Consider the following 24530-nt stretch of genomic DNA (forward strand, 5'->3'; position numbering starts at 1 on the left):
AGTTCTCTCAAATTGCTCCACATCGTCCTACATTTGTGGCCAATAATAGGCTACTTCCAATAGTACTCGGGATGTCTGACCCATTTGGTGTTGTGACACTCCTTGATCAAATTCCTCTACAAATTTCCCCATTTCGGAATAGACACCCTTCTCCCTTTGGTGTATAGGAGGCTATTTCTACCCAAAAACGTTTGATTTTGCCATCTTGAGCTAAGGAGATGAGTTGCTTGGCCAATGTGTCATGTTTGAGACCCTCTTTTATGAGCTTAAGGAGGTCCCCTTGTATCTTGCTTATGGTTGCAAACTCGACCTTCTGACTCAATGCATCCGCCACCATGTAGGCTTTCCTAGGCTTGTACTCTAACACATAGTCAAACTCGGCCAAGAAATCTTGCCATCTAGCTTACTTGGGGCTGAGTTTCTTCTGACTCTGAAAGTAACTTGTTGCCACATTATCCGTCTTCACCAAGAACTTGGAACCAACCAAATAGCGTCGCCAAGTGCGTAGACAATGCACCATGGCTGTCATCTCTTTCTCTTGCACCGTGTATTGTCGCTCCGTATCATTAAGCTTTCGGCTTTCGAATGCTATGAGATATTCATCTTGCATTAATACACCTCCAATAGCAAAGTCAGATGCATCGGTATGTACCTCAAATGGTTGGGCAATGCTAACATTGGCTCCTCCATGATGGCCCTCTTCAAAGAGTCAAAGGCATGTTGGTGATCAACCGTCCACTCTCATTTTATGACCTTCTTGAGCAAATCCGTGAGTGGCGTGACAATGGTGGAATAGCCTTTGATGAATCTTCGGTAGTAATTGACGAGACCCAAGAAAGAGCGTAACTCCGTAACCTTTGTTGGGGCTTCTTGTTTATGATCTTGTGGCTGAGAAACTCGACCTCCGGCTTGGCAATTGAGCACTTCTCTCGCTTGACATACAGTTCATTTTCTTGCAACACTCAGAAGACTATCTACAAGTGCTCAGCATGCTTCTCAAGAGTATTGCTATACACCACAATGTCGTCAAGGTAGACCACCACAAACCGATCAAGGTATGGATGGAAGATATGGTTCATGAGGGTGCAAAATGTGGCAGGGACATTGATGAGGCCGAACGGCATGACTTTGAACTCAAAGGCTCCATAACGTGTCACACATGTGGTCTTTAGCTCATCCCCCTCCGCAATCTGTACTTGATAACACCCCGATCTCGAATCAAGCTTAGAGAAGTACTTGACCTGTCCAAGTTAATCAAACAAATTGGTAATTAGTGGAATAGGATAATTGTTTTTTATGGTTACCTTATTGAGTACCTGGTAGTCGATACAAAGGCGAAGCGACCCATCATGCTTCTTTTAAAAGAGAACCCGGAACTCCGTATGGTGCTTTCAAAGGCTTGATAAATTTGACTTCTAAAAGTTCCTTGAGTTGTCTCTACAACTCGTTTAATTTCGGTGGCGACATCCAATATGAAGCTTTAGCAGGTGGTTTAGCTCCCGACAAACTTGTGGTCCACCTCTCTCCTAGGTGGAAGGCATTTTGGTAACTCAGGTGGCGTGACATCCTTGTACTCTTTAACGACTTAGGATATTTCCTCCGGTATTGGCTCTACGATATCCACACCTCCCCCATCTTCTAACTCATGCAGCATGATGAGAAAGGTCTCTTTTTTCCGTTTAAGTCCCTTCTCAATTTGCATTGCGGAGAGTTGGTTGCTTGGTGCAGCCTTGCTCACCGTTAGAACCATGCATGGAACTCCCTCAAGGATGCACATAGAGTTGTATCATGGTAAAGGCATCGCATTGAATTGCCTGAGAAACTCCATGCCAAGCACAAGGTTAAAATCATCTAAAGGTGCAACAGAAAATGATACCTTGCCGCTCCATGTGCCAAGATGTAGCTCAACATTCCGAGCCACGCCTCCAAGTGGTTTAGCTTCAGCATTCACCGTCTTAAGCCATCCATCTGATTTCTCCACCTAGAGGCCTAACCGTCTTGCCTCGCTATCTTTGATGAAGTTGTGGGAAGCACCCATGTTTAACAAGGCTTGAACTTTCTTCCTATTGATGGTGGCTTCAACATGCATGAGGGACTTATCTTGAAATTTTGGTTATATGGGCTTTACCTTTACCTTCAAGGTATTGAGAAGTTGAAGGCACCCTATGTTGGCAGTCTCGGATATGGGTGCTTTAGGTTGCTTCTCTTCGAACATGGCATTGAAGGCCTTGCGCTTGGGGCAATCTCGGATCCAATGATCCCCATCACAAAGATAATAATTCTCTCGACATTTGTACTTTTTCTTACCATCCTTCCGCCATTCCTTCTTATGAGGCGGTTTGTCTCCCTTTTCTCGATGGTGAGATGGTTTGTCTCTCTTTCCTCCCCCACCTTTGCCATAGTCAAGCTTGCCATCTTTCTTCGGCTTGGATGTTTTGCCCTTGTGAAACTCGACAAGGGTATCGGCTTCAGTAAGGGCTGTGGAGATGTTGGCAACTTGATGCCTTTGGAGCTCTCTTTGTGCCCAGGGTTGGAGCCCCTCCATAAAATTGAATAGCAAATCTTCCGAGTTCATGTTATCAACTTGAAGCATAAGTTTAGAGAATTCATCCCCATACCTGAAAATAGGCCTTGTGTGCTTAAGCTCCTGCATTTTCTTCCGTGCTTCATATGTTACGTTACCCGGATAAAATTGCTTCTTGATCTCACACTTGAGCAACTCCCAAGTGTTAATGATGCACATACCTTGTACAATTTCGGCATGCTTTCGTTGCCACCATGTAATTGCATGATCCTCAAGATACCCGGTTGCAATGTTCACCCTCTCTTGCTGACTTTGGACACTAGTAGTTTCAAAGTACTTCTTCATGGACCGTAGAAAGTTCTCTAGCTCTTGGGCATCCCGCTTTCCCCCATACTTTCGTGGTCTTGGAACTTCGACCCTTGTGGGAAGTGCGACATTGGTGACGACCCCGTTTGCTGCCTTCTTGTAAAACACCCAATCACCCTTGCTTTCCTCTAGACCCGATCGAAGCTCTTCGACTTGCGCTTGTAATGCCCTGAGAGAGTCCAACACCACCGATTGAAACTCCGCAAAAGCTTGGTGCTTCTTGGTAACATCTTGGTGAAACTTTTCCATGGTTTTGACCTTCTACATCGTCCATCTTTTGATCGAGGACGTCGAAGTGTTCCTTCACTTTAGCAACATTCACCTCGTTGCACATCACTCGTGCTTCCATGGAGGCCATCACGTCCATGGACTTGTCCTTCCCTCTTCGAGAGTTCTTCTTGGAAGGATTGGGGTTAGGATTGGCCTCCTTCCCCCTTTGCTCTTCATGGCAAACTTCAGACGACATCTTGAACCAAGAATCAACCTGGCTCTAATACCAAATGTCACGACCTAATTGTTTCCCTTCGGACTCGTGCGGCCTTAGGTGCTAACATCCCGCCGATTGCCCTAAGTCAGCCTTGCTTGCTCACGCTTCTAGCCCTGCAAATAAGAGTAAACTCACACAAACTCACTCACAAGAAATGCTAGAAGAGAACTCTTTACTAATGAGAGAAACTTTACAATTCTTAGATGGTTTAGCCAAATGAAGGCTTTCCTGTTTTATAGTAGGTGGAGCTTACAATGGACAGTCTAGATCTCCCGCAATCAATGATGGAGATTAGCTAACTCCAAACTACCACCTACCAACTACTGTATTATTACAAGATTCTAGCATATACAAGAGTATTCCAGAACATTCTAGAATGTCGGGATGACGCATACTGTAATAGCCACTACTACTCAAAAGATTATAATGAAATACATATAAAATAACAAAAAGAAATTGGGCCCAAAATTTTCTTTTATTAAACATATATACATATTCTTTACAAACATATACATTTTTACACAAAATGTATAACGTATACAAAAGCCATCAAAAACATAAGAGACAGTGTAACCACTCCTTCTCGAACGCCGACATCCATCCGACAGTGTCCTCACCTAGGTCCTAGTGCTATTTGTATTATTCAAATTATTAATTAATTAGTTGTTATTGCTCTTCATCAAAGACTTTCAATGTCTTTGCATAAGGCGCTGAAGCAGAAAATCTTCCTTGGTCAATTGAAGTAATAAAATAAATTATGGACCAAAATTCTAAATCCACTCCAAACTCTAGATTGCATGGGTAACGCGGCCGAATTACTTGAAGAATAAACTGTTTTCTAGCTTGCATTTGAAAATAGTGAAATGAAAGTGGTTGCATTTTAGGTGACTCACATGATTGAGTTTAAAGAAAAAGTCGTAACTTGCCGGTACCAATAAAAGAGACAATTCGCAACATTCCAAGCATATAAAGAGACATAACAGAAGTCTCATGTCCTGTAATGTAAAATGAAGTCTAGAAATTACATATCACTACAGCAAGGCAGACTGTGAAAAAAAACAGCTCAAAAGCGCTTTTTGCCGTCGCTAAAGCAAAGAGCAATTACGAAACAAAAGTTAAGCAAGAGAAAATTGCAACTTGGTTAAAGGCAGACATGTTGCATTAATAGTCAAAATTTCAACTACGCATGAAGTTAGCAATGTCAGAATTTCGAACTACTTGTCACTAGTTATGAAAGCAAAAGCAAAAAGTCATTATTAACAAGGCGGGGGGAAAGAAAAAGCAAAGAACAGAAAAGAATATTCTGCCTTCACAGACACTTAAGTTTTGACAGGGTGAAGCACAAAAAAAGAAATCAGCAATAAGTTGTCCTCTTGCAGAAATAAAAACAACTTTAATATATGTAATAGATTCCACACTCGAAACAATCGCAGTCATTTTCATCCACTAAATCTATCATTAAAATTGAACATAGCTGTAGGAAAACGCAATAAACGATGTATGATGAATTATCACAAAAATTGCTCAGTTTTCCATTTCTACGACGCTAGCCTTGCCTTTACACCGCAAACATCAGATCAAACCAAGATAATCAATCACAATAATCATATTGACAGAACTCCACTATGAGCAATTAAATATGCCCCAAGAATACAAGAAAGCAGAAACCGAGCTGCATCATTTGAGAGGGAAGCTCTTAGGCATATTCACCTTGTCACTAGGCAATCTATGATATAATTCCCTTTCAACTCCGCTCAACTAGCAAACATTCCCATCTCTGCTTAAGTCAAAGTAGAAATCTCACTGCAGCAATCTCATGTTTCTAGCACCTAATCTCATATGAACCAGCTTTGGTAATATAACGGACCCATTCAACAGTGTTGTAGCCACTCTTCTCCCATACCTGCAGAAACGTGCTGGGGTCAATTCNCAAAAAGTCATTATTAACAAGGCGGGGGGAAAGAAAAAGCAAAGAACAGAAAAGAATATTCTGCCTTCACAGACACTTAAGTTTTGACAGGGTGAAGCACAAAAAAAGAAATCAGCAATAAGTTGTCCTCTTGCAGAAATAAAAACAACTTTAATATATGTAATAGATTCCACACTCGAAACAATCGCAGTCATTTTCATCCACTAAATCTATCATTAAAATTGAACATAGCTGTAGGAAAACGCAATAAACAACGTATGATGAATTATCACAAAAATTGCTCAGTTTTCCATTTCTACGACGCTAGCCTTGCCTTTACACCGCAAACATCAGATCAAACCAAGATAATCAATCACAATAATCATATTGACAGAACTCCACTATGAGCAATTAAATATGCCCCAAGAATACAAGAAAGCAGAAACCGAGCTGCATCATTTGAGAGGGAAGCTCTTAGGCATATTCACCTTGTCACTAGGCAATCTATGATATAATTCCCTTTCAACTCCGCTCAACTAGCAAACATTCCCATCTCTGCTTAAGTCAAAGTAGAAATCTCACTGCAGCAATCTCATGTTTCTAGCACCTAATCTCATACGAACCAGCTTTGGTAATATAACGGACCCATTCAACAGTATTGTAGCCACTCTTCTCCCATACCTGCAGAAACGTGCTGGGGTCAATTGTGTTTTTTGATTAAAAAAAAAAAAAAATGATATTTAAGCAAAAATAAACACCTTTAGGAAACGAACACGTAAACCAGATGCTGTGAACATGGGAACCTGCAACAACAAAGATCAATCCAGTCGGGTTTCCTTGGTAAGAGATAATGTTAACGATGCAAGAACAATGCATTTTGTACATGAAAGGTGGAATACTTTACATGAATCAAAATCAATGAACTACACAAAACAGAAACATATTTAAGAACCTGAAATTCCATCTGAATTGGTGGCCTTGTCCAAGACTTCTTTTCTGCCATCGTGGAAATCAACTCAATCTCTGCACTCATGGTTGGCTCAGTTTGCCCAGGAAATTTTCTTATCCTGAAAAGTATGTAAACATGACACTAAGCAACACTTCGGAACTAAAACTAAGGAAGAAAAATGAACATATGGCCACATGAAATTCAAACATTTCACCTCAATCTCCTCAATTGGGGTTTAAAACTAGTTTTCCAAGAGGCCATTCTTTCAACAATCAGATATGTTTCAGATGCTAAGAACAAGTGATATAAAAGCATTAAGATAAATTTTTGGGGTGCATCAAATCTCATAAGGGAGACAGTTATTTTCTGAAGATAACACTGAAACCAAAATAGACAAAACTGCACACTAGTGTAGAATATAAGATCAAATCAATGGACTAGGGAATGAATTGAAACACTCACTTCCAAACCAAGCAATCAATTGCAGGATTGTACTTTGCTCGACCTGATGTCACTTGGAAACTTGTCTTTGCTGTCTGCTTTGGCACAGGAATTTTGATAACGACTCCAAGTGCAAACATTTTTGCACCAAAAACACTCTTTACCTGAAATTTACAATTTATAAGCAAAATGCAGAACCACGAGATTTTATACAAAACTTTCAATACTACAGACCTTAACATTTACTTCCATGCGAGTTCGACCAAGCTCCTTAATTGTTGGCAGGACGCGGAATGGAAGATTAACACCCTCGGTTATACGATACCTAAATCGTTCAGACAAACAATCAGGCACAAGAAAATTAAAACTTACGCAACCACCAAGAAAGTACAATACAGTGTAATTTTCTAGAGCTTTCATGTATAAATGACAGTGATGTCATCACAAAGGAAAAAAACCAAGTATCAATGTAGATGAAGAACCTGAGAATTAAAGGTGTAAAGTTAGATTAAAGAGGGAAAAATCTACTCTGTTACTAATTAAAAAAGAAATAGGAGTGTCTACAAAGACAAAAGATAGAGCTTATCGAAAGATGAAGTAGTTTTGATTACATACTTTCGCATTTTCAATCAAGAGGAATGGCAGAAGTGATGAACAAATGGGAGGCAGAACTATACTCTAAAAGGACATATAGTACAAAATAAATGGGGAAACAACAACTAGGCTGACACAATGATGTGAAAATAATTGTCAACTGTTAATGCCCCACTGCTAGTTTTATCAACAAAATTTTTTTGACCAACCTAAAAATTCTTTCAGCAGTATTATGGCTAAGTGACTGGTATTTCTATAAAAGGCAGGAAATTAAACAGAGGGAGGGTATCTGGAAGCTAATTTCACTTAAATAAAAACCCAATTTGCATGTTAGTAAAATACAATATCATCACATGGCCTATGACTACAATTATAAGATTTAAGTCTCCCACAGAACAGAAGTTCAGAAAATTTCTCAACTTACTTCATCAATTCAAATTCACCATCAGGTGGCACAAAACTCACAGTCTTCTCCGAGTTAAACCTCGTCAAGTTCACACATTGATGGAAAGTAACATCATCAAGCTCAATTGTTTTGCCACTGCAACAATATAGCATTTCAATTAACCACATGAAAAGGAGCACAAAATATATTGCAGTTCTTTATTTTAAATATGTATAATCTCAAACAAAATACAACACTCAATATACTGAAGAAACAGCGAGAATAAAAGCTGACTCATATATATATATTAAAAGAACAAAGCAAACTTGCATTCTCTCATTCAAATTCAAATAAAATCCAAATGTGACTATGATTTGAAACTAATTTTATAAAACCAACTGTATCTTGATTTATATAGACAAGCCATTTATAAACGTATAAAAATCTGAACACGGAAACTTATAGCCTTCATACATCAGCAAGGTTTGCACATAGTCATAGACTTTAAGAATCTAAAAAGTGTGCTAACCTATGGGAAAAGAATGAAAACTGTTATCATGGCTTATTTAATTGACTGTATAGTGCGAGACAGAAGCAAAAAAAAAAAAAAAAAAAAAAAAAAAAAAAAAAAAAGTATATAACAACTCCAATAAGAAGCGTATCACAGAAACAAAAAGAATAATTACATTGCTTTAAATAAACAACAGCTGATGGCTCATGCATACCAGCATTTAGATCCAACAATACCACTAAATAGGTATCAATAGAATTATCACAGAGAAAAATAGGATTTTATTTTAAATATTTCGAAGTTTGAAGCATAATAGATAGAGAAAATCTACTGTGATTCAACTTACAAAATAATGAAAATTCTGACATATATTAACATCCCCATTCAGTCACTGATAAGATACTTCTACAAGCTACTCTGTAACTTTTAACCTTCTATGGTTGAAAAGCAACCAGATTAAAAGAACAATTACTGAACAAAAGCTACCAAAAAAGATAAGACCCAGAGAACAACGAGATCTTCTAACAAAGAATTTAGCAATTTGTAAACAAACAACTCTGACATTCAGTTAATTATTAATAAAAGAGTGGAGCCATAAATCCCAAAGTTTCCTCTACACACCCAATTTTTAACAAATAAAATTGCAATTCATAATAGAAGGAAAAAAATAATCAACACGGCAAATTTTGTAGATAATACATGCAAGCCATCAGAAGGTACCTTTTAGTAGGACGGGATTTCAGCTGTGACTCTTTCTCAAGGCCGATTTTATCGTTTAAACCCAACTTCAAATCAGGCATTCCAGAGAGGAAGCATTTCATAAGAATCTTTCCCGTTACATCACAGCGTAGAACACTACCTATGATCACCATGTTGATTGTAAGCAACAAGACAACAATCATCCAAAACACTTCGCAAAAATAAGCCCACCTTTTGATGACATAAGAAGATTGACACTTTCCACAATATCAAGAAAGACCTGCACAAAACGAACAATAAAATTTAGCAGATTGGTTATCCTCAACGCCAAGAAAGAGAAAATGAGAGAAACATAAACAATTTAATCACCTCATTTTTCTTATAAACAAGGCCCTCTCTGCGCCAACCAACTGCACCAGTGACTTGTAAAGTTGCATTTGGGACAGGTTTATCTGTAGGCTATTTTTTTTCCAAGAGATGGAAACAAATGATTAGAGAATACATAAATAGCATGAACATTGAACAACAAACTGAGCCCTTCAATGTGAAGATGTAGCATATGCATTATTCAAGGACAACAAACAAAATGTTTCAGAAAAATAAATAAAATATCAAAAAAAAGAAAAAAAAAACTTGCTGAAGATTGACTTAAGAAATCGCATTTCTAAATCTATAAACAAACAACTAACCTTGGATGAGAATGGTGAGCGCACTCCTTCTTGAGTGATATAAAGCTTTAATATCTCAGGAGAAAGATTTTGTGGGTAGCCAAAATCCATGATTTCTGTATTTTAGAGCTTAATATCAATCACTCATGCAACCTCATGAAGATTTTGATACGAAGTATGGAGTAAACAATGCATAACATTATTGTTAAACAGACCACTTTAAAATTTTAACATCACTAACTTGTATAGCCTTATTAATAACCAAACCAGCACGTATAAACTAATCTCTTTTGCTTGTTATTAGTCACCAAAGTATCATTTGAATTTGAAGGGCTATCAACAGAGTGATGCACTGTATATCTACTCGGCTCTTACTTTGACTTATTATTTTTCATGGTTGTATCATGAGTAGAATTTAACTTTTTTTCATAGAGTCATAACATTGTATCTGTAAAAGCAAATAAGCCACTAGTCATGTGCATGTCAAAGCCTTCCTCTCATAATAACCAGATAGCATTACAGTTTTCCGTATCAAAGCATACTTAACAAGAATTCAAAAAATTAAAGAAAGAAAACGGCCCATACAACTACATTAAAAGAGAATTACAAAAATAAAAAGAACAACAATTGAACTCCTTACCATCCAATAGCTCATAAATGAGAACGAAATTATTCCGGATGGCATCTTCATCAAAAGCCCCACCAAAATAAGACTTAAACAAGGCAACCGCCTGCATAAAACAAAATTGCAAACTCAAAACCCCAAAATCGCAGGTACAAATAGGAAGCTACAAACAATAAGAGTGCGTTAACTACCTCAACGACAAACTTGAACGCACAAGCCACATTTGCATTGCTGCTAACAACAATTACAATATAAACATTGCTAATTCTCATATAAAAGAACGAGCAACCTCCGATCTGCCGTACCGGACACGTACCGAGCTCTTTCGTTTGCATAATATGCGTTCGAAACGCGTCCACCATATTTCCCCTAACATTAATTAGTTAATTAGTCTAATTTACCACATAAACAAGATACTCGAATGGTAAGAAATGATAATAAAGATGAATAATAAGAAAAGCGAAGCCAAGCTAACCCGACGTCGTCGCGATAGAGGCGATTGATAAGAACATCGCCACGGAGATTCAAAAAGTATATAGCCGAAGCAGCCACCGGCATGTCGGATCCAGTGGTTTAACGATCAGCACGGATCAGCTGTGGCGACAGGTTGAGATCTGGAAATTTGACGGTGATGATTTGATTCGGGTTTGGGGATCACAGAATAGAATTGAGTAAACACAAGATGTCGAGTTTGGCAGAGTAAATTAGTAAAATGGAAGTTCTTTCGTGTAGTAAATGGGAAATTCAAAAAAAATTCTATTTGAGTTTGTATGAGTCGAAACTCGGAAGTGTTTTAAGGGACGTATTCGGTCTTTGTATCGCACGTGCCGGCACGTGCATTTCTAATGGGTGCTATGGGGAACTCGTTTATTTAAAACTATTTTCAGAAAATACTATTCAAATGGTTCTTATAGTTTTCTTAAAAGCATGGGCCAAGCCAAACCATTTATTCATCAACCAATGAGCTGATTGTTTTCCCTTATGAATTCGTCATTTCTTGAAAACAAATTTTATTGAAATCAATCTCAAATAGAAATAATTTTTCAAACTCCCCTATATTCGCAAATGCCTCACTGACCCCCAATTCCAAATGCCAACTCTATTAGACTTTTGTTAAATTTTAAAGGGTGAAACAATTATTTTATACTTTTCACTTAAAAAAAAAAAATTAACTTAACTCAAGTCAAACCTTTAACTTAAAACTTTCTTTTAGTTTTACTCCCACCTTCCCCAAAAAGCTCACCCACGTATCAACACATTAACAAACATAAACATAGCAAGGTTGCGTCTTCTTAAGGCCAAGCGTCACGACCTAATTATTTCCCTTCATACTCATGCGGCCTTAAGGGCCAATCTCCCGACGATTGCCCTAAGTCAGCCTTGCTCGTTCAAGCTTCTAGCATTGAGAAAAAGAAAACACTCCCACAAACTTACAAGAGATGCTAGAAGAGAAATTTTTACTAATAAGAGAATGCTTTTCAATTCTTGGATGGTTTGACCAAATGAAGGCCTCCCCCTTTATAGTAGATGGAGCTTACGATGGACGATCTACATCTTCCACAATCAACGGTGGAGATTAGCTAACTCCAAACTACCACCTACCATCTACCAACTATCGTATTAATTACAAAAGTGTAGCAAATACATGAGTATTCTAGAAGGTTCAATAGAACTCTAGAGTGTCGAGGTGATGCACACCAAGTGTTTGATGAAATGCTTGAGAGGCGTCACATTCTCCCCCACCTAATTCAGAGATGTCCTCATCGACTCTTCGTGGAATTCTTGGACCTTGTCTTTGAATTGCCACAATGCATCTTCTGGTTCCCAACTTGCTTCACTCTTTGGTAGCCTCTTCTATTTGACAAAGTATTCATGACTTGGAGGATGGCCGTTTCATCAAACGACGTGATCGGCTAACACACACTCCACCTCTTTGTCATAAAACTTGGTGTTGCCAAATAGTGCCCGTTTTGATTCTCCCCGTCCCGTATCTTTCGCATCTTCATGGTACGACTTCAAACAATTCACATGGAAAATCGGATGAAGTCTCAACCAATTCGAGCTTGTATGATACATTATCAACCCTCTTGATTATAGGAAATGACCCCTTATATCTTCGGATAAGGGCTTTGTGTAGTGGTCGGGTGGACTTGTGTTGTGATGGGAGGATTTTGACAAGTACTAGATCTCCCACATTGTACTCCACATGCCTCCGCTTCTTGTTTGCCCACTTCTTCATCTTCTTGGTTGTTTTGTCAAGATATGCCCATGTGATGTCAGCTTGCTCATGCCATGACTTAGCAACTCTGAATGTTGCGGGGCTTCTCGTCTTATAACTTGTACCCAAGGTGTGCGGCGTGAGTTGTTGTTGACCCATCACCATCTCGAATGGGCTTTTGTTGGTGGATTTATCCCCCTGCAAATCATATGAGAATTGGGCTACATCAAGCAACTTTGCCCAATCAAGTTGGTTGGCGCTCACAAAGTGTCGCAGATATATCTCTAGCAAAGCATTCACTCTCTCAGTCTGCCCGTCGGTTTAAGGGTGAAAGCTTGTGGAAAAGTGCAATGCTGACCCTATGAGCTTGAACAATTCTGTCCAAAATCTTTTCATGAACCATCTCGATTGCTAATTATGGATTTTGAAAGACCCCAATAGTTCACCTTATGCTTGAAAAATAGTTTGGCAGTGTCTTCCGTTGTGCACTCCTTTGGTGTAGGGATGAAAGTGGCATACTTTGACAACCTATCCACAACAACAATGATGGTGGTAAACCCTTTGGATTTCGGTAGAAATATTATGAAATCCATCGAGATGCTTTCCTATGGAGATGCTCTCCTATGGTCTACTTGATGTGGCTAACGGCTCCAATAAACCTGCAGGGTTTGGTGTTCCACCTTATCTTATTGGCACACAAGACAAGTTCTCACAAATTGCTCCATATTGTCCCACATTTATGGCTAATAGTAAGTTGCCTCTAATAGTGCTCGGGTACGCCTTTGTCCAAGATGTCCAGCCTATTTGGTGTCGTGACACTCTTTGATCAAGTTCCTTCGCAAGTTTTCCCACTTCGGAACATACACCCTCATCCCCTTGGTGTAAAGGAGACCCTCTTTTACCCAAAAAATGCATGATCTTGCCATCTTGAGTTAAGGTGATGAGTTGCTTGACCAATGTGTTATGCTCGAGACCCTCTTTTATGAGCTTGAGGAGATCCCCTTGTATGTTGCTTATGGCTGCAAACTCGGCCTTCTGACTTAATGTATTTGCCACCAAGTTGGCTTTCTCGGGCTTGTATTCCATCACATAGTCCAGGAAGTCTTGCCATCTAACTTGCTTAGGGCTGAGTTTCTTCTGACTCTGGAAGTAACTTGTTGTCACATTGTCCATCTTCACCAAGAACTATAGTGTCGCCAAGTGCGTAGACAATGCACTACAACGATTATTTCTTTTTCTTGTACTATGTATCGCCACTCCGTATCATTAAGCTTTCGACTTTCAAATGTTATGAATGTTTATCCTACATTAACACACCTCCAATAGTAAAGTCAGATGCATCGGTATATACCTCAAATGGTTGAGCATGGTTGGGCAATGCTAACACCGATGGCCTTCTTCAAAGAGTCAATGGCATGTTGGCGATCAACCATCCACTCCCATTTTATGGTCTTCTTGAGCAAATCCGTGAGTGGTATAGCAATGGTGGAATAGCCTTTGATGAATCTTCGGTAATAGTTGATGAGGCCTAAGAAAGAGCGTAACTTGGTAACCTTTGTTGGGGCTTCGCACTCCACAATAGCCTTCACCTTGGCTTCATCTATGGTGAGCTTCCCATCTTTGATCTTGTGGTCGAGAAACTCTACCTCCGGCTTGGCAAATGAGCACTTCTCCCACTTGACATAGAACTCATTTTCTTACAACACTTAAAAAACTGTCTACAAATGCTTGGCATGCTCCTCAAGAGTATTGTTGTATGCCACAATGCCATCGAGATAGACCCCCATGAACCGATTAAGGTATGGATGGAAGATGTGGTTCATGAGGGTGCAAATGTGGCAGGGGCATTGGTGAGGCCGAAAGGCATGACTTTGAACTCATAGGCTCTATAACGTGTCACACATGCGGTATTTGGCTCATCCTCTTCCGCAATCCGCACTTAGTAATACCTTAATCTCAAATCAAGATTAAAGAAGTACTTGACCTGTCCAAGTTGATCAAACAAATCGACAATTAGTGGAATGGGATAGTTGTTTTTTATGGTTACCTTGTTGAGTGCCCGGTAGTTGATGCAAAGGCGAAACGACCCATCATGCTTCTTTTGAAAGAGAACCGAAGCTCTATATGGTGCTTTCGAAGGCTTGATGAATCCGGCTTCTAAAAGTTCCTTGAGTTGTCTCCGCAACTGATTTAATTCCGGTGGTGACATCTGGTATGGGGCTTTGGTGGGTGGTTTAGCTCTCGGCTTTAACTCAATCTTATGGTCCACCTCCCTCCTAGGTGGTAGGCATTTCAACAACTCGGGCGGCATGGTATCCATACCTCCCTCATCTTCAACTCATGCACGATGGTAAGAAAGGTCTCTTCTTTCCGCTTAAGTTCCTTCTCAATTTGCATTGAGGAGAGTTGGTTGCTTAGTGCGGCCTTGCTCACCGTCAGAACCATGCATGGAACTCCCTCAAGGATGCACATAGAGTTGTATCGCGGTAGGGACACCATATTGAATTGTGTAAGAAACTCCATGCCAAGAACAAGGTTAAAGTCATCCAAAAGTGCAACATTTCTACATTCACCGTCTTAAGCTAGCTATCTGATTTCTCCACCCTGAGGCCTAACCTTCTTGCTTGCTATCTTTGATGAAGTTGTGGGAAGCACCTGTGTCTAACAAGGCTTGAACTTTCTTCCCATTGATGGTGGCTTCAACATGCATGAGGGACTTGTCCTAAACTTTAGGTTGTGCAGGCTTTACCTTCAAGGCATTGAGAAGTTGGAGGCACCCCATGTTGGCAATCTCGGATGCGAGTGTCTTAGGAGCCTCTCTTCGAACATGGCATTGAAGGCCTTGGCGCTTAGGGCAATCTCAGATCCAATGATCCCCATTGCAAAGATAACAGTTCTCCTGATGCTTGTACTCCTTCTTGCCATCCTTCCGCCATTCCTTCTTATGAGGTGACTTGTCTCCCTTTTCTCAATGGTGAGATGGTTTGTCTCCCTTCCCTTCCCCACCTTTGCCGTAATCAAGCTTGTTGTCTTTCTTCGGCTTGGATGGTTCACACTTGTGGAACTCAACAAAGGTGTCGGCTTTGGTAAGGGCGGTGGAGATGGTGGCAACTTGATGCCTTTAGAGCTCCCTTTGTGCCCAGGGTTAGAGCCCCACCATAAAATTGAATAGCAAATCTTCTGAGTTCATATTATTAACTTGAAGCATAAGTTTAGAGAACTCATCCACATACATAGAAATAGGCCCCGTGTGCTTAAGCTTCTGCATTTTCTTCCGTGCTTCATATGCTACATTGCTCGGATAGAATTGCTTCTTGATCTCACACTTGAGCAACTCCCAAGTGTTAATGATGCACGTACCTTGTACAATTTCGGCAAGCTTTTGTTGCCACCATGCGATTGCATGATCCCTAAGATACCCAATTGCGATGTTCACTCTCTCTTGTTCAGTTTGGACACTAGTAGCTTCAAAGTACCTCTCCATGAACCATAGAAAGTTTTCTATCTCTTGGGCATCTTGTTTTCCCCCATACTTCCGCGGTCTTGGAACTTCGACCCTTGCGGGAGGTGCGGCATTGGTGACCCCTTTTGCAATTGCCTTCTTGCAAAACACCTAATCGCCCTTGCTTTTTTCTAAACCTGATCGAAGCTCTTCCACTTGAGCTTGAAATGCCCTAAGAGAGTCCAACACCATCGCTTGGAACTCCGCTAAAGCTTGGTGCTTCTTAGCAACATCTTGGTGAAACTCTCCCATGGTTTTGACCATGCCTTCCACATCATCCATCTTTTGAATGAGGACATCGAGGTGCTCTTTCACTGCAGCAACCTCGTTGCGTGTCACCCACGCTTCCATGGAGGCCATCATGTCCATGGACTTGTCCTTACCTCCTCGAGAGTTCTTCTTCAGAGGATTGGGGTTAGGATTGGACTCCTTCCCCCTTTGCTCTTCATGGCCAACTTCGAACGACATCTCGAACCAAGAATCTTTTACTTTGATACTAAATGTCACGACCCGACTATTTCCCTTCAGACTTGTGCAGCCTTAGGCGCCAATCTCTCGACGATTGCCCTAAGTCAGCCTTGCTCGCTCAAGCTTCTAGCCTTAAGAATATTATGGAAAATATGTTAAAATATCAATGGTTCTAGGCTTTTTTCTAATATTATGTTGATTTTTAGAATACTCATCAACATAAAATTAGAAAAAAGCCTAGACCATTGATATTTCAACATATTTTCCATCAATTAAAATTTTCTTGAAACTAAATAGCATTGTAGCTAGTATCGAAATTTTAATATAAAGAAGAATTTAGTGATTTTACTGTCAGTGATAATGAAATTATTATATACTACAAGTTGAAAAATAAAAGCAGTAAATAACAAGTTAAAAGAACATAGAATAAAAATATTATAAAATATCTCGAGAGTCCCCACCTACCAATGTAACTTTCCATTAAAGAAATTTATTAAGCATTCCATCATATCAAAGTATAAATTTTAATTTTTAGTTTAAATTATTCTAAGTTTAATCCCATAAAAAAAGGAAAGGAGCTTTATTACTAATAAATTTAAGCATAAAAGAAAAAAAAAAAACTTTATCAATAAAATTCATCCTAAGGAAAATTCTGAGATAAAAAAGGAAAACATCTAATGTTGTACACAATATGTGCGCTTTAATTATACCCTTTCCGAATGTAGGACGATTACCGACGTAGACTTATACATATTTACAAAACAAGTGCTCATCTAGTTATCTTAATAGTCAATGCATGTTCAATCTTCATTTCATTTATGTATATGTATTCAATGTTGTGTTACGTACATGATAAATAAGCGGATACTACTTAAAAAATAATATTTTTGTGCCTCTAAAATGTATATTGTCCCATTTATTTATTTTAAATACATTAAGACTTTATGAAATTAGTCTTTGGGGAGGTGAGAAATAATAACCTAACCTTATGTTTATTTATTGACAGTTGAGTGAATGACAATTTCCCACCCAAGTTTGACGTAATTGCGTTTTTCCACTAAAAAACTTTGAGAAAAAAATAATTTTTTACCCATTATTAAGATTTGTCTATAACTTTAATTGAAGAAAGACAAGATGATTGTTATACCTGCTTGCAACAAATCAACCAAAACAACCACAAAACACACAGCACAAGAAGACAAAATCACACATACAACACACCAAGATTTACCATGGTTCACTTGCTCAAATTGAGCAAGCTACGTCCACGTTGAGCTTGGGAAACCAGCGAGCTCGCTGCACTATATTGATCAAGATTACAGAACACAACTCGACCAAAGAATTGAACCCTTTCCCAAACCTTTACAGAACCCGTAACACCCTAGAGACACAGATCTAGTACCCAAGATACACTGCAAACTCTTAACACCCTCAAGTGGCCTGCAAACTAGCCACTCAACACCCTGTTACAAGATTCAAGATCAAAACTATATCCAAACCCTAAAAGAAGCAATTCGTTTTACAGAGAAAGGGAAAAACACGAAAACAGGTTCAATCGTTTGAGAATGGACTATTGCACTGCTTTTATACTGTTGACCCTCAGACTGACTTGTCACCGTTGGATTCTTAGCCAGCAAACGAACAAGATTGATCTTTACTTGGCTCAAAACAACGTCGTCCCACTTAATGATAAAACGTCACTGTATAGAGCCATCACCCTAACAATCTCCACCTTGATGGATTTATTCGTGACTGTAGTGCAACTTACTCTTTGTGGGATCCTTCATTGCTCTGGTCTACTGAATGGACAACAAATTCAAGCAGTGCTTGAACTTGGTATGAGTGACTGTCTTGGTACCCATGTCTGTTGGATTTTCTTCAGTTGAAACCTTTAGAAGTGCTATCTCATCTCTTGAGATTAGGTCTCTCACAAAGTGATATCTTACATTTATGTGCTTGGTACGTTCATGGTACATCGGATTCTTACTCAAATGTATTACGCTCTGACTGTCAGAAAAGATTACTAGCCCCTGATTTGTTAACTTGGCTTCACTGAGGATTCCTTTAAGCCAGATGGCTTCTTTGAATATGTCAGCAACTGCCACATATTCAGCCTCTATTGTGGATAGTGCAACTATTGGCTGCAGCTGAGATTTCCAACTGATGCAGTTGCCCCCCTAAAGTGAAGTAGTATGCAGTGGTTGACTTCCTGGTGTCTCTGTCACCTGCAAAGTCTGCATCTACAAACCCAACCAACTCAAGTGAAGTAGTTCTTTTACAGTAATGCAGTCCAACATTTAAAGTAGCATTTACATATTTCAAAACCCATTTTACAATAATCTAATGATCCATACCAGGGTTAGACATATACCTACTGAGTAAGGAAATTACAAAAGCTAAGTCAGGCCTAGTGCTAATAATGGCATACATAAGAGATCCTATCACATTGGCATATGGGATATGTTCCATCCTAATCATTTCAGATTCAGTTCTGGGACATTGTGACTTACTCAGTGTGAAGTGACTGGCTAGTGGGACTGTAACAGGTTTTGCACCTGCCATATCAAATTTTGCTACTAGTTTGTGCAAATATGAACACTGGTGCACTCTCAGCTCACATTCATGCCTATTTCTGTCAATTTGCATTCCTAGGATCTTCTTTGCATTTCCTAAATCTTTCATTTCGAACTCAGCACTCAATTTTTTCTTTAATTCACAAATCAAGGACTTAGACCTGCTAATTATTAACATGTCATCCACATACAACAGTAAGTACACAGGCAGGTTATCACTTAGGGCAAAGTAAAAACAGTTATCATATTTACTCCTAATGAAACCTATAATCACAATAAATGTGTCAAATCTCTTATACCATTGCCTAGGGGATTGTTTTAGGTCGTATAATGACTTGAGAAGAAGGCAGACATGGTCAGGGGTATTTGGATATATAAATCGTATAGGTTGGTTCATATAGATCTCTTCCTTAAGATCCCCATGAAGGAAGGCAGTTGTCACATCTAATTGTTCAAGTTCTAAATCTAGGTGAGCTACTATGGAAAGCATTAATTTAATTATTTTATACTTAACCACTGGAGAAAAGACTTCATTGAAGTTTATTCCCTCTCTTTGGGTGAAGCCCTTGGCTACTAATCTAGCCTTATACCTGATTGGTTCTCTGGTTGTTACTCCATCCTTCAATTTGAACAGCTACTTACATTGGATTACCTTCTGCTCTTTTGGCTTTGGTACAAGACCCAAGTTTTGTTTACCTTTAGAGACTTCATCTCAGCTTCCATGGCAGCCCTCCATTTGTCCCTCTCCTTAGAGTTTACTGCTTCCTCATATGTTTCTGGTTCGATTCTCTGTAATTCTGTACTTGCAAGGAGGGCAGTATAAATGAGGTCAGCATATGAAAACCTTGTGGGAATCCTTACTTATCTCCTGGCCTTATCTCTTACAAGTTGGTAATCTTGCAAGTTTTCAGGCTGAGTTTTAGGATCTTCATCTGTTTCTGTCTCATCCTCTTGTTCTGGATCAGAATGTCCAGTTTCTCCTCCAGGTTCAGGAATAGCTTCAGTTTCCTAGATGGTTTTAGAATCTTGCAATGGTTGAGGTTGGGCAGGAAGCTCCACCTCAATTTGTGTAGTCTCAGGTTGATTAGAACTCTCCCTTACACTTGGATTTGGACCTACATCAGAGTTAGTACTTTTACAAGGAAAAATACCCTTATTAAAAATCACATCTCGGCTTACTACAACTTTAACCCCAAGGGACTCCTTGTCCCACAGCCTATACCCTTTTGTTCCTTCTTGGTATCCTAGAAAAACACACTTTGTAGACCTTGGTTCCAACTTTCCACCAACAATGTGTGCATATGCAGCATAGCTAAAAACCCTCAAGTGTCCTAGATCAGGTTTTCTTCCAGTCCACATCTCTTTTGGACATTTTAGGTTTATAGCAGTGGAGGGACTTCTGTTTATCAGGTAGGCTGAGGTGGTTAGGGCTTCTCCCCAAAAGGAGGTGGGAAGTTTGGAGGTGATAAGCATGCATCTCACTTTATCTATGAGGGTTCTGTTCATTCTCTTAGCCATCCCATTCTATTGAGGGGTGTGTTTCATAGTCTTATGCCTCAAAATCCCTTGATCACTACAGAACTTATCAAACTCTTGGTTGTAGTATTCTAACCCATTGTCAGTTTTGAGAACCTTAACCCTCTTATTCATCTGATTTTCAACTAAAAGTTTCCACTCCCTAAACTTTTCTAAGGCTTGATCCTTAGTCTTTAATAGGTAAACCCAAACCTTTCTGTTGTAATCATCTACTAGGGACATAAAGTAACTGTTTCCCCCATAGGTTCTAATCCTCCCAGGTCCCCACAAGTCAGAGTAAATGTATTCAAGTTGACTAGTGGCTTGGTGTACCCCCTTTTGGAAACTGTTTCTATGTTGTTTTCCTAGTATGCAATTTTCATAGAAATCCAGTGAAGAGATCTTATCCTTACCAAACTGACCTTGATTGTTCAGGGTATCCATACCTCTTTGGCTTATGTGACCTAGTCTAAGATGCCACTTTTCTGTGTTGGATGGGTTGGCAAACTTAATCACAGAGTCCAAACAGTTAGAGGACATGTTCCCACAGAGTATATAAAGCCCATTCTTTTTCTCTCCTATAAGGATAATGTTCTTATTTTTGTATATGTTCAGGCTTCCATTCTCTACCTTATAACTACAGCCTGATTCATCTAAGGTACCTAGAGATATCAGGTTTCTTTTCAGTTCTGGGATGTACCTGACTCTTGTGAGTTTAACCAATTTTCTAGTGTTAGGACTTAGAGTTATAGAGCCAATTCCTCTAACCCTACATGCATTATTGTTCCCTATGTAAACTGTTTTTGAATCAGTATCCTCAAACTCCTAGAACCAGTTTCTGTTTGGACTCATATGGAAAGAGCATCCTGAGTCCCGCACCCACTCATTAGCAGTGTCAAACATTGACACTGTAAGCACCTCAGGTTCATCTGCTAGGTTTTTAGTGGTGGCTAGGTTTGTCTCTGTATTCCCTTGTTTTTGTTTCTTGATCCATTCAAAACAGTTCTTTTTAATATGACTAGCCTTATTATAGAAAAAACATTTTCTAGTTTCTTTACTCTTGTTATTTCCCTTCCACTTTTTCTTATTCCTATTCCCTGATTCACAAAATTACTCCTTCCTGTCTGACCAGACTCCACCTTAGTTTTAACAAACAGGTTCGATCCACTCCATTTCTGGACTTTCAACTCTAACTCCCTAGCCTTAAGACCTGTAACTATTAGATCTAGGGTTGGTACAGTACTAGTGCACTATAAAGCATTTTTGACTACTTGGTAGTCGTCAGGCAGTGAGTTCAAGAGGATCATAGCTAGGCTAGTACTTCCTAATTCTTGATCTGTTCCTTTTAGGATCAGAGTCATTTTAATAAATTCGTCTAAATTGTCTTCTATACTCCTAGAACTATCCATTTTGTAAGAAAATAAGGTGCCCTTTAAGAAAGCTAAATTTGGAGCAGATTGTAAAGCATACAAAGTATTGAGTTTACCCTATAGTTCCAGTGGTGATTCGATCCCATCTACCTTTCTGAGGATACTGTCTGACAGATTCAGAACGATCAGATTGTAAGCTTCTTCATTAACTTCCTCCTTCTTCGTCAGTTTTTCCTCCGGCCATTTCTTGATGTCTTCTTCCAATGCGATTGCAACCTTGTTATGTGAGAGGAGAGCTTTCATCTTTTTCTTCCAGCTCCTGAAATCGATCTTCCCATCGTATTGGGAGATCTCCATACGGGTAGTGCTCATTGTATAGTAACGGCAGGGAAGAATAGTCTAAGATGTATGTGGCGTTGTTATACCAGAGGTCGCCAAGTACTGTCAGACAGTTTTTAAGGTGGTTACTGGTTTCCAGCCTAGATACCCTTAAACTTGGCCAAGATTTGACTCCTTAGATCCAATTGGAGACTCAAAGAAACCATTGATTCGAAAACCCCCAATTTCCCAAAACCCTAATCTCACGAAACTCTAATTTTGCAAAAAAAAAAAAAAAAACAAAAAACCCAAATTCGCAAAACCCTAATTTCGTAAAACCCTAATCTCCAAGAAATGGCTTGATACCACTGTTATCCCTGCTCGCAACAAATCAACCAAAACAACCACAAAACACACAGCACAAAAGACAGAATCACACACACAATAACACAAGATTTACCGTGGTTCACTTGCTCAAATTGAGCAAGCTACGTCCACGTTGAGCTCAGGAAACCAGCGAGCTCGCTGCACATATTGATCAAGATTACAGAACACAACTCGACCAAGGAATTGAACCCTTTCCCAAATCTTTACAGAACCCGTAACACCCTAGAGACATAAATCTAGTACCCAAGATACACTGCAAACTCTAGCACCCTCAAGTGGCCTGCAAACCAGCACATCAACACCTTGTTACAAGGTTCAAAATCAAAACTATTCCAAACCCATAAAAGAAATAGTTCGTTTTACAGAGAAAGGGAAAAACACGAAAACAGATTCAATCGTTTGAGAATGGACGTTGCACTGCTTTATACTGTTGACCATCAGACTGACTTGCCACCGTTGGATTCTCAGCCAGCCAACGAACAAGATTGATCTTTACTTGGCTCAAAACAACGTCGTCCCACTTAATGATAAAACGTCACCGTATAGAGCCATCACCCTAACAATGATAAATTTACTTATTTAATAAACAAAATAAATATCTCCATATCCTAATCTTTAACATTTCTTAATTCTGATTTGCCAGAAAGAGGAAGACCATTTAATCCATCACATCACAAAGGATGACGTTTATATACGTATTAATACTCAAATCTACAAAAGTTTGTGATAATACAACTGATAAATGTAAATACTTTTAAGCATTATTATATTTCGTGCTTGAAGTTTATCGGAAATTTCGCATCCTCCTTCAATTTCAATGCAATTTTAATTAAGGAGGAGACCAACTAAAAGAACAACAATGACAATGACATGTAAACTTTGAAGTTCCCTTTCCTGCAGCTTCGAACGGTCAATCTAGGTCTCGTAGGAAGCGGGGTTTGATGATGGAAACTCCATCTAGTTATAGCAGGACATATGGGGCTTGCACCTACAAGACGGTGAACTCACTAGGCATGGAAAAATCAACGAAAAATCAAATCGGATTAGGACAGGATGACGTAAAGGTATTTTTATCTTTATAACTATACCACGTGAGTTAACATATCAGCCAATGGATCTTAACATGGATGGAAATTGTTTTTTCTTAAATTTTTTTGGTAGGAAAAAGTAATTGGGCCAGTGTTTTGTTTGCCGCTACACATGGAGAATAAAGACTCTTTTACGTACATAAATTGATTCACATAATGTAATAGATCAATATAAATGGTTAGGATATTGTTGGCTATTGGAGTGGTTTTATTTCTTTTGACCACATTCAATCTACTTTTGGTTTTTTTTTGCAAACGATCCACAAGAACAGTTTTGCGATCTAGATATGCAAGTAGCTCCTAACATGCATGAAGATATTCCCTCACTTCCCATTTGATCCGGCTTCATCACTACCCTATGAAGCGCACATGTGTAAATTTGCCAAGTCGATTTTACACCTGAAATATTATTGTCATCCATGTCCTGTGGCCACACGTATCACACTGACTGCCTTCAGGAGTATCTGCTACAGCTACAGAATGTCCTTTATGCAGAGAGGAAACCGAGTTTACATGAATATTATTGTTTACTTGTTTTATGTGTTGAAAAAACTTTGTAGAGACGTGTTGGTAGTATGTTACAGTAATAAAATTACAAGATAATCAAACAGTTGGTTCTTTTTTATTATTTTTTTAAATGATACATTATCTTATTTATATAACACCATCATTCAAATTACTTAATCTCAGTTTCCACAATTACCACCAGGTCCTCCAAGTAAACGTCTCCCCAAGTTCGCCACCTTGATAACCAAATGTTTGACATCATAACAAGCTGTGTTATCAACAAACAATCCAGATCAGCTTCTTGCATATCAATCAATTGACCACTTCCGCCAAGCTTTCAATTGTGCAAGAACATGTCTCTTGTAATGGTTGTCTGGAAATAAGCGCTCCCCATTGGTGGACTCAAACCATCAGGAGTTATACGTC

At 39.1% G+C, this 24530-nt stretch overlaps 1 protein-coding gene across 2 annotated transcripts; it reads right to left on the reverse strand.

The window, feature by feature from the left end:
• Positions 1–4750: 4750 nt before the first annotated feature.
• On the reverse strand, positions 4751–10930 carry LOC116110752 (AP-2 complex subunit mu). Of its 2 annotated transcripts, none has more exons than XM_031396971.1 (13): positions 10634–10929; positions 10350–10527; positions 10174–10264; positions 9555–9649; positions 9235–9324; positions 9097–9145; positions 8887–9025; positions 7695–7811; positions 6911–7001; positions 6698–6840; positions 6239–6353; positions 6045–6089; positions 4751–5280 (listed from the first exon to the last, which is right to left on the reverse strand). In XM_031396971.1, the coding sequence occupies exons 1-13, from the start codon at positions 10714–10716 to the stop codon at positions 5200–5202; spliced, it is 1317 nt and encodes a 438-aa protein (XP_031252831.1). In that variant the 5' UTR covers positions 10717–10929; the 3' UTR covers positions 4751–5199. The 2 variants fall into 2 exon arrangements, with proteins under 2 accessions (XP_031252831.1, XP_031252832.1); XM_031396972.1 differs by lacking the exon at positions 4751–5280 and adding an exon at positions 5438–5967 and having other exon boundaries at positions 10634–10930.
• Between the last annotated feature and the right edge of the window lie 13600 nt (positions 10931–24530).

The sequence above is a fragment of the Pistacia vera genome, unplaced genomic scaffold (genome assembly GCF_008641045.1).
Source record: "Pistacia vera cultivar Batoury unplaced genomic scaffold, PisVer_v2 Contig612, whole genome shotgun sequence".
Classification (NCBI taxonomy): domain Eukaryota; kingdom Viridiplantae; phylum Streptophyta; class Magnoliopsida; order Sapindales; family Anacardiaceae; genus Pistacia; species Pistacia vera.